Here is a 15,198-nt window from a genome sequence, read left to right on the forward strand (position 1 = left end):
TATTTATTTCTTGCCGTGAATAGACTACTAGACATTATTTAATTTGATGATTATTCTTTGCGAATTGAACTCCTGCTCTTGACACGGTAAAAGCGTCTTTTCACGGGCTGGTTATGCTGTGAGCGCTCCAGCTCGGCCCCACTGGAGAGAAAAAAAAATTGTATGGCGATGCCCATCCATCACCGTGCGGCGCTTAGAGTTGCAGGCCCTCTATATTTTTCAGTCGATAGAGCATCAAGTCATCTCAGAGAACTCTCCTTCCCCTACTTCAGAATACTCTAACCAATGTCCGACGCTGAAGACTTTGATATTGCCGGCTCCTTGGCAGTGAGGTCGGACGAAAGTGACTCTAGCAGCGAAAGCGAGGGCGAATACCAGGATGAGATTGTCTCCCTGGATGAAGAATCAAACGACGATAGCACAAGTGCAGCGAAACCAACCAAGAAAGCCAAGCTCAATAACAAACAAGCGTTTCCGAAATTAGAGCAATCCGACGGGGAAGACGAAGACGGTGGTGGTGACGACGACGGGGAAGACGAAGACCAAAACGTCGGCTTCTATTTCGCCACTAGCAACCCCATCGCCAAGAAAGCCAAAGCGGACTCATTTGCCTCGTTTGGCTTGTCCAAGTTCTTGCTCATGAACATCGCCAAGAAGGGATATAGGCAACCTACGCCTATACAGAGGAAAGCCATCCCGTTGGTGATTGAGAATCGAGATGTTGTCGGTATGGCGCGCACGGGGTCCGGGAAGACGGCCGCGTTCGTGTTGCCCTTGATTGAAAAATTGAAGCTGCGTAGTCCCGGCGGCGTGCGTGCCGTGATCCTCTCCCCTTCGAGAGAGTTGGCGTTGCAGACGTACAAGCAAGTGAAGGAGTTCAGCCACGGCACCAATTTGCAGTCTATTGTGTTGATTGGTGGTGATACGCTAGAGGAAGATTTCGGTAAGATGATGACGAAGCCCGATATCATCGTTTGTACTCCCGGTCGGTTCTTGCATTTGAAAGTGGAGATGCAGTTTGACTTGATGAGCGTGCAGTATATCGTCTTTGACGAAGCTGATCGATTGTTTGAGATGGGATTCGCTGAGCAGTTGAATGAGTTGTTGCTTGCGTTGCCCCCGAATAGACAGTCGCTCTTGTTTTCAGCAACGTTGCCGCGGTCCTTGGTTGATTTCGCCAAAGCGGGCTTGAACAACCCGGTGTTGGTGAGATTGGACGCCGAGTCCAAGATTTCAGAAAACTTGCAAATGGCGTATTTCACCACCAAAAAGAACGAGCGTGAAGCTAATTTGCTCTATATACTTCAAGAGGTCATCAAGATGCCGCTTGGCACTGCCGAGGAAATCAACAAGTTGGTTGCCATGGACAAGAGGGAGATGGAGTCGGATGACGAAGACGTGGCCGACTCCAATGGCAAAGATAGAAAAAAACGGAAATACAAATTCAAAAAGGAGAGGATGCCCTCGGCCAACCAGCTTCCGTCCGAGCAGTCCACGATTGTGTTTGTTCCAACAAAGCACCATGTCGAGTACGTCACGAGGCTATTAAGAGCAGCCGGCTACTTAGTTTCCTACATTTACGGTACCTTGGACCAACACGCGAGAAAAAGCCAGCTTTACCAGTTCAAAATTGGCTTGACCAAGATCTTGGTCGTGACGGACGTGGCTGCTAGAGGTATCGATATCCCCGTTTTGGCAAACGTCGTCAATTACACCTTACCGGGCTCATCGAAAATATTCATCCACAGAGTTGGTCGTACCGCGAGAGCAGGTAATAAAGGGTGGGCTTATTCGATTGTAAATGCTAAAGAATTGCCATATTTGCTCGACTTGGAGTTGTTCTTGGGCAAGAAATTGCTCTTGACCTCAATGCATGAAGCGAAATGCGCATTGCTCAGGAAGAAGCAAGGAGATGCATATACCCCGCCTCGCGTCAATTATACGGAACGTCTCGTGGTGGGGTCGGTGCCGCGGTTGGACATAGAAACATTCCAAGAGTTGTACGAAAATTTGCTTCGCAATGATTACGAAATCAAGGTGCTCAAAGACGTGGCGGCCAAGGGTGAGAAGTTGTACCACCGCACAAGACAAGCGGCCTCTGCTGAGTCGCTAAAGAGAAGCAAGGAAATAATGGAGACAAACTCGTGGGATGACCAGCACTTGCTCTTTGGTGAGAATATGGAAAAATTGAAAGAAGATTTTTTGGCAAAGTTGCAGAATAGAAATGTCAAGGAGACTGTTTTTGAGCTCCGCAAAAAGGGTGTTAAAGAGAACGATAGTCTTGCTGAGTTTATGCACAAGCGAAGGCGCCAGCTTGCGCCAATTCAGCGCAAGGCCCAAGAGCGTAGAGAATTGTTGCACAAGGAGAAACTAGCAGGCCTCTCGCATGGTATCGAGGAGGAGATATTGAAGACCGAAGATGAGTCGAGCGGCTATAACCACCACCAACAAGTGGATGAAGATGAATTGCAGGACGCGTTCGAGGACAGCGAACAATTGCAAAAGAGGAAATCGTATCGGGATCCGCAATTCTTCATGAGCCACTATGCTCCTCCCTCGGTGATTCAGGACAAGCAATTGTCCATCGCGTCGTCCTTTGCCAACGACGCCCAAGCAGCTACATTTGACTTGGACAACGACGACAAGATACAAAAGAATTCGCAAGTTATGAAGTGGGACAAGAAGAAGGGCAAGTATATCAACTCACGGTCGACGGATAAAAAGTACATCATCAGCGAAAATGGGACCAAGTTGCCTGCGTCGTTTAGATCTGGCAAGTTTGACGAGTGGAGAAAACAAAGAAACCTTAAGCCGACAACCTCCCTCAACGAGAATGGTGGTAACAATAACAACAACCAGCAGCAGCAGCAGCAATTCAAGCACAAGAAGAGCACTGCTCCTAAATTGCCCGACAAGTACAGGGACGACTACCATAAACAGAAGAAGAAGGTCGAAAAGGCGCTTGATTCCGGCATGAGGGTCAAGGGCTACCACAAGCCGGGCCAGCAGCAAGAATTGAAAACAACAGAGCAGATACGCAAGGCAAGAGCACTCAAAGAGCAAAGAAGAGCCAAAAATGCTCGACCCAGTAAAAGAAGGTGATAAAAAGCAAAGAAAAAAAGGGGGAAAAAATAGTAAATATACATTAGACTAACCGAATCTTCTTCCTCCCCTGTACGGATGAAAGCCACCGCGTCCTCTTCTATATCCACCTCTGCCGCCCCGTGGTCCATTTGGAGGCAATCTCTTGGGTCCCGTTGGGATATTGGGTCTTTCGCTCGGTGGAGTGCCATTGGATGGCGGGGCGGATGTAGATGCAGATGCGCGTTGAGCACCAGCGTCGTCTCCAGCGTCGGGCTCCTCGGCCTGCTGCTGCGGATTCAAAGGCTGAGCGGGCTGCGCTTCGCCTCCCGCAGCGGCGGCTTGTTGCTGCGCCTGGGCTTGTGCCTGCTGGTACATCATCCACTGGAAATATCTCATGTACTCCTGGTTCATGGCGGGGTTCATCTGTTGGAACATCTGGCCGTACTGAGCCCCGTATGGGTTGTAAGCTTGGCCCGTCTGCTGAGCTTGTTGCGCCGCTTGTTGCTGCTGTTGTTGTTGCTGCTGTTGCTGTTGCATGGCAACTTGCTGGTTGTGCTGTCCACGAGGCGCCGCGCGCTTGACTTCCATCGACTTGCCTTTCAATTTGAGATACTTGTTGACGCAAACGCGGTCCACGGCATCGGGAGAGTCGAATGTGATAAAGCCGAACCCACGCGACCTTCCCGTATCTTTGTCAATCATCAACTGGCAATCAATGATGCTACCGAATTTCGAGAAAAACTCATTAAACTCTGTTTCCGTCACCATGGGGTCGATCCCGCCAATAAAGATCTTGCCGACTCTATCCTGATCCTCTCTCGCAATGGCTCTCTTTGGATCAATCAACTTCCCATCCAAAATGTGCTCTTCTTTAATCACCTGGTCCACGGACCGCGGATCTCTAAACGTCAAGAACCCAAATCCTCTCGATCTGCCGGTGGCGTTATCTTTCATAATCGTGTAATCAACAACTTCACCATACTTGGAAAAATGGTTCACCAATCCTTCCTCTGTTGTATCCCAATTGAGTCCACCAACAAACATTTTCCCACTATCACGTCCCATGTCCGAGCCCGGGCTCATCGCAGAAGCGCTGCCCAGCTGCTGCTGTTGTGGAGGAACGGTTGGCGGTGGTGGAGGGGGTACTCCTCCCGGCAATTGGCCGGGCATGGGCATCATACCGCTGAATTGAGCAAACTGGTTTGGGTCAAATGCAAATTGTGGCGTCGCCTGTGGAACTGAGTCTGCACTTTCTTCCACTCCACCAGCAGCTCCACCAGCACCACCCGCTAGTGCTGGTGCTGCTGGTGGTGGTACAAGTGATGCTTGTGGTGCCGGTACGGACTGAGTCAGACTCTGGTCCTGGGTTGCAGTGGTAGGAGGAGGCAAGGGTTGCGTCAGCGGTTCTGTCCTTGTCTCCTCCGCGGTATCCTTTTCCGCATCAGCACTGGACGTGGGCGGATCTTCAGGAGTCACCGATTTTTCCTGCTCCTGCCCCGGCTCAGTTCTTGTCTTTTCCTCGTCGTCATTTCCATATAAATCCTCAAAGAGGGCTTCATCGTCATCAAGATTCGACATAGTTTGACCCCAACCCAAAAAATTTAAAAAAAAAAAAATTCAAATAACTAAACGTTGCTCACTATATGCGGCGGTATCCAAGAATCAGTTACGAAACTAAACAGGTGACTGTTACTAACTAAACTATTGGGAGTAGATTTTTTTTTTTTTTGCTCGATGAATGTGTATGGATAGCTTTTATAGTTTATTGAAAGTTAAACAAACTATGTATCTGTTATACAGTTATAGAAGTTTTCGAGTTCTGCAATCACACCAGTATGAATCAATTTTCAAAAAGAACTATATGCTATGAATGAGTGATGGGGGAAGGGTGGCTGGCGTTGCTGAAGGCGTTGTTGGTGTTGATGATGATGGTGATGTTGGCGCTGGCACGGTTGTCGTGAGAATTGGAAATGTAAAAGTTTCGTCCATTTCCAAACTGGTAGCGCGCCGGCTTCCTCAGCTTTACGCAACTCATCGACGGTAGAGTAGACAAGATGGACACTCTGTGCCTTAATGCACGGGGTATACTTGTATAAAAACAATTCTCAATGGCTTATGACGACCATAGTTATACTATTTGTAGCTCCTCATGAATGTAGATGAGTTTCCTGTGCATCTAGAGCCATCACCTTTTTTTTTTGTATATTTTCTAAAAAAAAGCCGCTGAAAAATGTGATGAGATGGAATTTTTTGGCTTCCCTCCCCTCAGGAAAACATTCCAAACCACAGATGAAATCCTATTTGATCCTCTTTGCTCAAGCGCATCCAAACTTTCGGATCGCGGAGCTAGATGCGCTTGCCGAACTCGTGAATGTCAAGCTAGACTTGTCGCAGCACGACGAAACGAGGCCGTACCTAGAGGTGCAGTTGCCGGACGACGACAGTGCCAGGCGCTTGATCTCGAGAGCGGTCCTCACTCGAGGCATATACGAGTTGTGGGGGCAAGGCGCAACGTACGAGGAATTGCATGCCCTGATCAAGGAGACAAGCGCAGAGAGATTCGACGTGTACAAAAAATGCAGCTTCAAATTCACTTTTGAAAGCTTTAAAGGCCTGCGCGACCACAAATCCCAAGTTAAAACAATCGAGTCATTCTCGTATCTCGACTTCGAAGGCCCCATCAACTTAAAGGCTCCCGATGAAACGTTCACCGTGTTGGAGGAGTACGAAGTCTCGGGGCAGGACAAAGCCGACCAGCCCAAACAGCTCTGGTTCGGCAGACTCATCCAATTGAGCGAACGAGTCCGCAACGGGTTGGTGGAACGATACGACTTGAAAAAACGAAAGTACATTGGAACCACTTCTTTCGACGCAGAGCTTTCTTTGGTCACTTGCAACTTGGCGCACGTGCTACCCGATCAAATCGTCTATGATCCGTTTGCAGGCACGGGCTCGTTCTTGGTGGCCGCTGCAGGGTATGGTGCCCTCACGATTGGGTCTGATATCGACGGCAGGACGCTTAGTGGGAACGGTCTGAAGAGAAACGTCAGATTCAACTTTAAGGACTATGGCACCTTGACCAACTTCATCGACGTGATCACGATGGACTTTACCCACAATGCGCTCCGCAAAAACTTTCAGATTGACTCCATAATTTGCGATCCTCCTTACGGGGTTCGAGAAGGGCTCCGGGTGCTTGGTGCCAAGAACGAGGAGAAAGCTGCTGGAAGAGAACACAATATTGTTGATGGAACCATTGCCCACTTGAGACGCGACTTCATGCATCCAAAGAAGCCCTATGAGTTGTCTAGCTTGCTTGATGATTTGTTGCTGTTTGCCAGTGACAGATTGCCCGTGGGCGGTCGACTAGCATTCTGGATGCCCACTGCAAACGATGATTTCAAAGTCACCCTTATCCCCCAGCACAAGTGCCTTGAGTTGTTGTACAATTTGGAGCAAGATTTCAACAAATGGTCAAGGAGATTGCTCGTCTACGTGAAAAGGGATGAACTGTATATAGGAGAGACACGAAGTGGCTTAAAGGAGATGAACATCAGGAACTTTCGGGAAAGATACTTCCATGGATTCAGCGAAAATAGTAGATAAGATAGATATGTTTTTACAGGGCCGAGAAAAGGGGGGAAGAGGGGGGGGCGGCGGTAATTGAGAAAGTAGACGGGATAAATTGGAAAATTTGTAAAGTAAAACCTCTCCCTCCCTGTTTGGGGCTGGTATGCATTTATGCAAACTCTGGCGAGAACAACGCTGGAAAATAAAACTTTCAACAGTTTGGGATGATATGCGTTAACAATTCCCGCATACTTGTCGGTTGAACAAGCAATATAGAAACCAACAAAACAGCAAAGGAGAACATAACAAGGATCCCCTGACACATGCGGATATTTGTTTGACAAAGTTCAAGGGGTTAGGACACGTTTGGAACTATGCTGTTAGAACGCCATGGCTTCCATGAGCTTCCCCCTCCCCCCCTACTTCGTCCACCTGGTGGTTATAAATAGGAAGTCAAACCCAAAAGAAAGAAAGAAAGTGGAGATTCGGTTCTTTCAATTGCCTTCACCCTTGCATTACCGTAGCAAAACGCCTAAAAGAACAGTAAAAAAATGACTCCTGCACCAATTATACAAACTGCCCCAGTGACTGCTGGTTTAAAGTTCACGCCAGCTGCTGATGGTAAAAAACACAAGTCGAGAGCTGCTGACCAGAAGATCAGCTTGACGACAGATGCCGCCAACGGCGACGTCAAGTTTGCCGACTGGGACAATTTCAAGTTTGCCCCCATCAGAGAATCAACCGTTTCTCGTGCCATGACCAAGAGGTACTTTGCCGATCTCGACAAGTATGCCGAGTCCGACGTTGTTATTGTTGGCGCTGGCTCTGCTGGGTTGTCTGCTGCGTATGTGTTGGCTAAAAACAGACCGGAGTTGAAGATTGCCATCATTGAAGCTTCCGTGTCGCCAGGCGGTGGATGCTGGTTGGGCGGTCAATTATTCTCGGCCATGGTCTTGAGGAAGCCTGCTGAGCAGTTCTTGGACGACTTGGGTGTTGAATACGAAGACGAAGGAGACTATGTGGTTGTCAAGCACGCTGCCTTGTTCATGTCCACCTTAATCTCAAAAGTGTTGCTGTTTCCCTCGGTGAAGTTGTTCAATGCAACTGCAGTGGAGGATTTGCTCACCAGGCGCGACGAGACCACCGGGGAGTTGAGAGTCGCTGGTGTGGTTACCAACTGGACTTTGGTGACTTTGAACCACAACAACCACTCGTGCATGGACCCAAACACCATCAACTGCGATATCGTGTTGTCGGCCGCGGGCCATGATGGTCCCTTTGGTGCCTTTTCGGCAAAGAGATTGGAAGAGTTGACCAAGGACACCCCTCCAGGCAAGTCTGGCTTTACCCGCTCTCCAATGCTCAGTTTGGACATGAACTTGGCCGAGGATGCCGTGGTCAAGGGAAGCACCGAGCGCCTCGACGGTGTTGTTTTCGCAGGCATGGAAGTGGCGGAAGTGGGTGGTTCCTGGAGAATGGGTCCAACATTTGGTGGAATGGTTTTGCTGGGCTTGAAGGCTGCTGAATCTGTTTTGAATGCAATCGACATTAGAAAGAAGCAAAATGCGTCATGTTACGGTGGAAGTGCTCAAACAAACTGAGTTTACTTTTATTCTATATAGATGATCTCTGCATTGAAATGAGATTCAAGTTCTGACTGTTTGTCCTCCTGTTTTCTCTGAGCTGCTACAAAACTCTCGTGGGAGACAGGACTGTCGTACCTGATTTGTATCTGATTGGTTGTAAAGTTCCCTTTGAATCTTTAATGGCACATTCCTCGTTGCGTGTTCTTCTTCTCCTACTATCTCTATTCTTTTGGCATCTCTGGATGTGGTGGATCGCGACGAGAGGCAGAGAAACAACAGGACTGCCAGTTATTTTTCGCCAGGCGGCAACGAAACGGACTCCAGTACTTAAGACTTTCCTCCTCCCCACCCTTGAAAAAGATTCCAAAATGGCTGAGATACTAAAGTATGTAGGGAAAGATAAGAGTTCAAGAACGGTAATTTTTTTATATACTGACTTTCAACTTCAGGCCCAAGAAAACCAATCCTAGAGGGATCCCCGAGGCACCTTTCATTGAAAAAGTTCTGGATGTGATCAAGGACCCCGAGAATGGGTTTCAGTCGATAATGTCTCAGTTCCAGCAGAGGCTACAACAATACAAGTACATGGAGTTGTCGAAACAGCAGCAGCTTGCGGACTTGAGCTCAAAGATACCTGATATTGAGAAAAATTTGGAGGTAATCAGTCAATTGATGGCGTCTCGCGCAAAGAAACAAGAAGATGACGATGACGATGACGACGATGACGACGATGACGAGAAAAAGAAAGAACTCACATTCAATTACGAACTCAATGATACGTTATACAATAAAGCTACAATTAGTGTGGATAAGCTTGACTCTGTCTATTTGTGGTTGGGGGCCGAAGTCATGTTGGAGTATCCGCTCGATGAAGCAGTGCTGCTTTTAAACGATAGACTTGCCAAAAACAAAGAGCAAAAAACCATTGTTGAAGAAGACCTCGATTTTTTGAAAGAGAATATAACCACGATGGAGGTCAACACGGCGAGATTGTACAACTGGGACGTGGAAAGGAGGAAGAAAGCCAAATCCTCTTAGATGAATATATACAGATAAAGATATATATTTTATTATTATTATCGTTATCAATGCTACGTTCTAAACGTGTCAAGAAACTGACTGCCCAAAGGTCTAACTGGTGTCTCCGCTCGTATTTGACTCTCTTGCTGCCTCGTCTCGTCCAAAATCTCGTCATTATCGTCAGGTTCCTCACTGTTGATTCTCAATTCGGCGCGTTCTGCAAACTGCCCATTTGGCACTGACTCGTAGCCTCGACTGAAAACGCGCTGGTGGAGGTAATGCACCGCCAGAGTAAGCGTCCTTCTTGGGTTGACCAGCAACTGGAATACAAATCTTGGTATGAGCCACGATGAGCCACCTGGTAAAAGGTCATACGAGTGCAATTTCCCAATAAGCAAACCGACAACCCCTGGGATGATTGACCTAATTCCATTGTTTAGTAATAGCATGGTGTATATTATGTGGATCGGGAACTGGTTACTGAGCGTCAACTCTTTACTAGAGGCTTTTTCGCCCACATTTTCGTCTTCTGCATTGGTGGCCGGTTTTCGAAGCAAGATCTTGAAGTAGTAACAGACGGGGATATTGACCGTGTACGATACATACAACGAGGACAATATTCCAACAGGCCCCGGTATAACTTCATTGAACATCGTCTTTCCATAGGCCATCTCGCCTTGGAAGTTCAGGATAAGTAGTTTAATTGCAAATGCCAAATAGTTGACAACCAACTGGCCAACTAGCATGAACAAAACACATGCAATTGCATTGTAGACGGCAAACAACACAACGATCGACAAATACTTCCTCGAGCCATAGAATCTCTCCAACACTTTGAACTGGAACCACAAGAGCGCTGCTAGCAAATAGTCCGACTCATTCACCACCGATAATTGATATGTTAACACTCTCCACACCTGAAGATACTCCAGCAAATATGGATCTATTATTAGGTAAACAACGTATTTTATCGATAGTATCGACAACACCAAGGGCAAGATTGTGGATACAATGCAGACAACTTTCGTCACGGGCGTATTAGTGAAGCCTCTTATAGGCGTTAGCTGCGTCATGATTTCTGTGTGAAAAAGAATCTCGAGCTGTATGCTATTGTCATGGTGGAGGTGAGGGAAGGTGAGAGGGCGATATTGGATCTCGTTCACATTACTAGAACCATAGAAAAAACGGCAAACGAAATTGCGCTCATGGATGTTAATGTCCGAGTCACGTGCAAAAGGACATGGCCTACTTATTATCAACCTACACGAAGATGTAAAACATATCATTTTTTGCAATCTCTTGACATTGCAGATATAGTGTTGTGAAAGTGCAGTCAAATTGCTTCTCAAAGAAGTCTTTTTTCGAAAAGATACAGAGAGAGGTATAAAGCAAATTTGAGATGATCAAGTGCTCACTCTCTGGTGATTTTGCTTGGAATTGCCGCAAAATTTCATAAAACACTAGAAAAGAATACTTGCAAACTCTTCTTTACATCTGAATAAAATCAAAAGTTCATCAATTCTGTAACAAACGCTCATTACACCGCTTTCTCTTTTAATAAGGTACTTCTTGATATTACTCTGCATTTTCGGTTTTTTTTTTCTAATTTATCAACAAACTGGTTCTTTGAGGAACAGAGTACTGTTCAAAGTCACACAAAGAAGCTTCATAGCTCCAAAACTGGTCCAAGTTTTTCAGATGCTCTGGACTCGTGGTGAAATTGGCTTTATTGTACGGGCGGTCTGAAACTCCAATAAAATAGCCATTGGCGTCAGAAATGGAGCTGCCCGTTTCTTTGGTGTAATGAATAGCATAAGCATCTGTCACACGAAACCTAGGAGAATTAAAAGGGTACCTACCCCATAAAGTCGCCTTTTTGGCTTTTGCTCTTTCCTTGCCGTCACTAGACATCAAATACTCGCGGATAACCGAGTCATCGCTTACAGACCAACATTTTTCGATAGAGATTGACCGCAACCCACAATAGCCCACCTGGCCCTGGTTGATCATCCACTGGACGAAATCCGTGACAATCTTGAGGACATGCAAATGGCTCTCCTCCAAGGATTCTCCATATTGAAAGCCAAAACTCGTATACTGACCAAGTCGTATAACGGCACTCAAGCTTTCTCGCAAGCTCTGCGACATGTGGGGCCCGACAATGGCGCGGTCAACAATTGCAAAATGTCTTCTCTCCTGCAATGGTTTCTTCTCTGCCAGCTCTAGCCTCAACGCCAAAGTCGACGGGTCGAAATTTAGCATGTCCAACACGCGAATGTCGACAGTGAAGGAGGAAAGGTCTCCAAACATTTCCAAGATCTCGTCACCTGAAAACCCGGGGTTTAGCGAGGACTGGTTCTGGTTCAACGACGAAACAATCTTTCTTCTTTTCAGCCGAATCATTAACTTTTTCAATTTTGCATTTTTGGCTATTGCCCTCAACAAGGAAATGGTCTCCAAGTATTTGATCGTGTATGGATTGTCCAAGATCAAAAAAAGGTCCTCGAGTTGATTTGGGCCAGCCTCAAACTTGTTGATGATGTTTCTTGTACCGCCATTCAGCAAAAAATCGTTGCTGAAATCGAGGAAAAGATCGAGCCGCTTCAAACTCGGAACGGTATCCAACAACGCGGGCGAGAGCGATAACGTTTGAGCGTGCGTTGCAAGGTACTTGATTTTGGTCAAACTGCTCCCACTCTCTGGAATTGCCGAGCTGAGCCTCTGGTCCAAGATCTTCAAATCCGTCAAATTGGGAAATATCTTGAGATCCCCGTTTTTCAAGATGTCGTTATCACACTCGAGGAACCGAACAAAATAGCACATGCATAGTTCCTTTTCGTAGCGGCTCTTGCGGGCTCGCGGTTCCTCCAGCTCATCAGCTGGGGATTTAACCTTTTTCGCTGCCGGTTCGCCAACCCTGCAATTCAGAACGTTGCGGCCAACCAATTCAATAAAAAACTGCCTCTGATAAGCCCTCTTATCGCTGTATAACTCCTGCAGCGCTGGATTGCAAAGTATGCTGTCAACTTGATTCAACCTCACCAAGCTCATTTTTTGAAATATCACCTCGCCCACGACTCGCCTCAACGATGTGCAAGTGGATGAAAGAGACAACAAATCGGCGTAGCAGTCGCCGCACTCTATACTGTTTTGAACATAAACATGCGACGGGATCGGGTTTTCGGGATGAACAACATTTGCGCTTATTCTGCCGTCCGAAAGCCAATAAATGACCCTGTGGATGATTTCAGACGGTAAAACTTCAAACTGGATGGACATCTGGTTTTATCTTCTGGAAATTATCCATTCACCCAAATCGTCAAGGACTTTTGAGAAAAAGAGCCTTTGCTCAGTCAGCCACAATTGAAAACCAGGTGTTTTTTTTACTGTATTTATGGTTGATTTGACAATCGGAATCAAAAACTGTTAAAGTTGCTCCTACATGGGGAGTACCACGTACATGTGTTAAAAAGGACAACAGAGCCGCCCGAGGTACACGTTTGGAAGGATAAACCCTGTCAACCGCAGAATACGTTTCACATTCATATTCAAAACACATGCGCTTTTTCATTTTTACTTCAAGAGCAGAAATACAACTTTCGATTGCATGAAACATATAGTCACAACGTCAACTAATATACATAAAATTAAGGGGAGATTTCGTATTTGAGGGTTTTTTTTTTCAAATATACACCTTATACCTTGAAACCTCTTGATCTTCTTCTACCTCTAGCTCTTTCGAATTTTCTGCCCTTGGACAAGATTCTTGGAGCTTTACCCTTGTGAGGACCGAAACCAAAGTGTCTAACAGCTTCTCTGGCGTTTCTTGGACCTCTGACAATCAAGGTGTTTTGACCTTTTGGAGCTCTTAAAGCCAATTGGTCCAAAGTGATGGCTTCACCGCCGTTCTTCACGATTCTAGCCTTGGCACCGGCAGTGAATCTCAAAGCGGCAACGGTGGTCTTTGGGAATTCCAACAATCTGTTGTCATCGGTAACGGTACCAACAACAACAACGGTCTTTTCAGCAGCACCCTTTTGCTTGAGGGCACGTGAGATTCTTGAAACCGAGACTGGTGGTCTGTTGACCTTGGACAAGAACAATGATCTCAAGATAACCTTGTTGAATGGAGCATCAGTACGACCTGTAAGAAAAAAAAAAAGAAAAAAGTTAGTATACCCATACTGGTGTCTGCTCAGAAGACGCGCTTTTGATTTTCTCCCCCCGAACCCAAGGCTCGAAAAATGCACTCGCAGATAGTATTCGTGACGACTGATGAGTTGGAGGGACAAGACGAAGGATCTGGTGGATTCTGAACAGAAAAAAATGAAGAAATACCCTCTTTTTCTTTCACAATCAGCCGGCGCTAGCAGTTTTCGATAATATGTCCATTATCCTGCTAGGAAGTCGCCGTGTGTTTCGTGTATGTGTGATTTGATGATTCAACATCCACAACACTAGAACCTCTCCGTGCTCATCTCATCCCCTTGTTGAGCCCAAAAAACAAGTCGTTCACGATTCACATTCTTTTTTCGTATGGTAAATGGTGAAAATGACATCTTCTGATTTTTTGTTCCAAACATCTTCTACATACGAGCCAAGAAGGAGTACAATTTGACCAACAATTGCAAGTAGACGTTGTCTGACTTTGGGGCCTCTCTGTGACCTGATCTGATGTGTTGTTTGCTGGTGTGATCTCTACCCATCTTTGACTATTAGTGACTTTGGTCTTGTGCTAGGGACGGAATATCTGAAAGGTGATGGAATATATTGAAAAATTTGTCCCCTTGGCTACACCACACACAGACCTGTGCGCACCGTAATGCTCTGCACTGTGGAAAGCAGGCCAAAAACACGTGAAAATACACACCTGCGCGGGCTATAGCCCTAATGACTTTCACCAGCTTCGCTACCATACGCGCGAGTGAAAAAAGATTGAAAACTTGTAAACCACATTCTATCAACTACTTGCCCCTTTACTCGACTTGATTCCTTACCGATAATAGAGACAAATATCAGACATGCCAGGTGTATCAGTTAGGTATGTCAGTGGAGGTCAATAGACGCCATTAATAGTGCATTTTTTTTGCCAATCCAGGGAAACTCGTGGAATGATATAAGTCTGTCGTGGTGGACGGAAAGAGCTCGGGGGAATGGGTGAAACCACCCGCAGCTCTTGTGCAAAACTCAACCTCAATTGAATCAGTCTTGAATTCAAGTTGATTTTTTTTTTGTTTTGTTAGCCCCCTCCCCGTGTTGTGCTCAACATGGTTTATATCATTTTTTGCCTGTTGCTGGAAGAATTCATAAAAATTGCTTTGCATTACTAACAGGTTTCTTTTTTCTTTCAACAGAGACGTTGACGCTCAAGAATTCATCAACGCTTACGCACAATTCTTGCAAAGACAAGGTAAGTTGGAAGTTCCAGGTTACGTTGATCTCGTCAAGACCTCGGCCGGTAACGAATTGCCACCACAAGAAGCCGAAACTTGGTTCTACAAGAGAGCTGCTTCCATTGCCAGACACATCTACTTGAGAAAACACGTTGGTGTTGGTGCTTTGAACAAATTGTACGGTGGTGCTAAGAACAGAGGTTTCAGACCACACAAGCACGTTGACGCTTCAGGTTCCATCAACAGAAAATGTGTTCAAGCTTTGCAACAAATTGGTGTTTTGGAAATCTCCGAAAAGGGTGGTAGAAAGATCTCAGAAAACGGCCAAAGAGATTTGGACCGTATTGCTGCTCAAACTTTAGAAGACGACGAGTAAACGTGACGAACTGCTGTTTTGCTTTATTAATATCAATATTAAAGACGAGCGATTTTAAAAAAAACCCTGTATACTAGTTTCATGTAATGCATTAATTTTTTTTTTCTATATAAAATTTACCTGTCCAAATTGTTCTTTCTATTTTTCATTCTACTATAAATAAAGTGTC

At 46.0% G+C, this 15,198-nt stretch overlaps 9 protein-coding genes across 9 annotated transcripts; 5 read left to right on the forward strand and 4 right to left on the reverse strand. All coding sequences in view use genetic code 12, as the record gives it.

The window, feature by feature from the left end:
- Positions 1-285: 285 nt before the first annotated feature.
- On the forward strand, positions 286-3,102 carry LODBEIA_P33090 (uncharacterized protein; the record flags this gene model as incomplete). Its single annotated transcript, XM_066973405.1, has 1 exon — positions 286-3,102. One exon carries the CDS (start codon positions 286-288, stop codon positions 3,100-3,102), a length of 2,817 nt encoding a protein of 938 aa, XP_066830247.1.
- Positions 3,103-3,150: 48 nt separating this feature from the next.
- Positions 3,151-4,662, reverse strand: LODBEIA_P33100 (uncharacterized protein; the record flags this gene model as incomplete). The annotated part of the gene is made up of 1 exon (XM_066973407.1): positions 3,151-4,662. One exon carries the CDS (start codon positions 4,660-4,662, stop codon positions 3,151-3,153), a length of 1,512 nt encoding a protein of 503 aa, XP_066830248.1.
- Positions 4,663-5,373: 711 nt separating this feature from the next.
- On the forward strand, positions 5,374-6,690 carry LODBEIA_P33110 (uncharacterized protein; the record flags this gene model as incomplete). The annotated part of the gene is made up of 1 exon (XM_066973408.1): positions 5,374-6,690. One exon carries the CDS (start codon positions 5,374-5,376, stop codon positions 6,688-6,690), a length of 1,317 nt encoding a protein of 438 aa, XP_066830249.1.
- Positions 6,691-7,205: 515 nt separating this feature from the next.
- On the forward strand, positions 7,206-8,255 carry LODBEIA_P33120 (uncharacterized protein; the record flags this gene model as incomplete). Its single annotated transcript, XM_066973409.1, has 1 exon — positions 7,206-8,255. The coding sequence occupies one exon, from the start codon at positions 7,206-7,208 to the stop codon at positions 8,253-8,255; it is 1,050 nt and encodes a 349-aa protein (XP_066830250.1).
- Positions 8,256-8,608: 353 nt separating this feature from the next.
- Positions 8,609-9,278, forward strand: LODBEIA_P33130 (uncharacterized protein; the record flags this gene model as incomplete). Its single annotated transcript, XM_066973410.1, has 2 exons — positions 8,609-8,625; positions 8,690-9,278. The coding sequence occupies 2 exons, from the start codon at positions 8,609-8,611 to the stop codon at positions 9,276-9,278; spliced, it is 606 nt and encodes a 201-aa protein (XP_066830251.1).
- Positions 9,279-9,331: 53 nt separating this feature from the next.
- LODBEIA_P33140 (uncharacterized protein) lies at positions 9,332-10,333 on the reverse strand (the record flags this gene model as incomplete). Its single annotated transcript, XM_066973411.1, has 1 exon — positions 9,332-10,333. The coding sequence occupies one exon, from the start codon at positions 10,331-10,333 to the stop codon at positions 9,332-9,334; it is 1,002 nt and encodes a 333-aa protein (XP_066830252.1).
- Positions 10,334-10,862: 529 nt separating this feature from the next.
- Positions 10,863-12,539, reverse strand: LODBEIA_P33150 (uncharacterized protein; the record flags this gene model as incomplete). Its single annotated transcript, XM_066973412.1, has 1 exon — positions 10,863-12,539. One exon carries the CDS (start codon positions 12,537-12,539, stop codon positions 10,863-10,865), a length of 1,677 nt encoding a protein of 558 aa, XP_066830253.1.
- Positions 12,540-12,955: 416 nt separating this feature from the next.
- Positions 12,956-13,966, reverse strand: LODBEIA_P33160 (60S ribosomal protein eL18; the record flags this gene model as incomplete). The annotated part of the gene is made up of 2 exons (XM_066973413.1): positions 12,956-13,404; positions 13,855-13,966. 2 exons carry the CDS (start codon positions 13,964-13,966, stop codon positions 12,956-12,958), a joined length of 561 nt encoding a protein of 186 aa, XP_066830254.1.
- A 315-nt stretch (positions 13,967-14,281) lies between these two features.
- LODBEIA_P33170 (40S ribosomal protein eS19) lies at positions 14,282-15,029 on the forward strand (the record flags this gene model as incomplete). The annotated part of the gene is made up of 2 exons (XM_066973414.1): positions 14,282-14,301; positions 14,615-15,029. 2 exons carry the CDS (start codon positions 14,282-14,284, stop codon positions 15,027-15,029), a joined length of 435 nt encoding a protein of 144 aa, XP_066830255.1.
- Between the last annotated feature and the right edge of the window lie 169 nt (positions 15,030-15,198).

This window comes from Lodderomyces beijingensis (assembly GCF_963989305.1).
Source record: "Lodderomyces beijingensis strain CBS 14171 genome assembly, chromosome: 4".
NCBI classification, from domain to species: Eukaryota; Fungi; Ascomycota; class Pichiomycetes; order Serinales; family Debaryomycetaceae; genus Lodderomyces; species Lodderomyces beijingensis.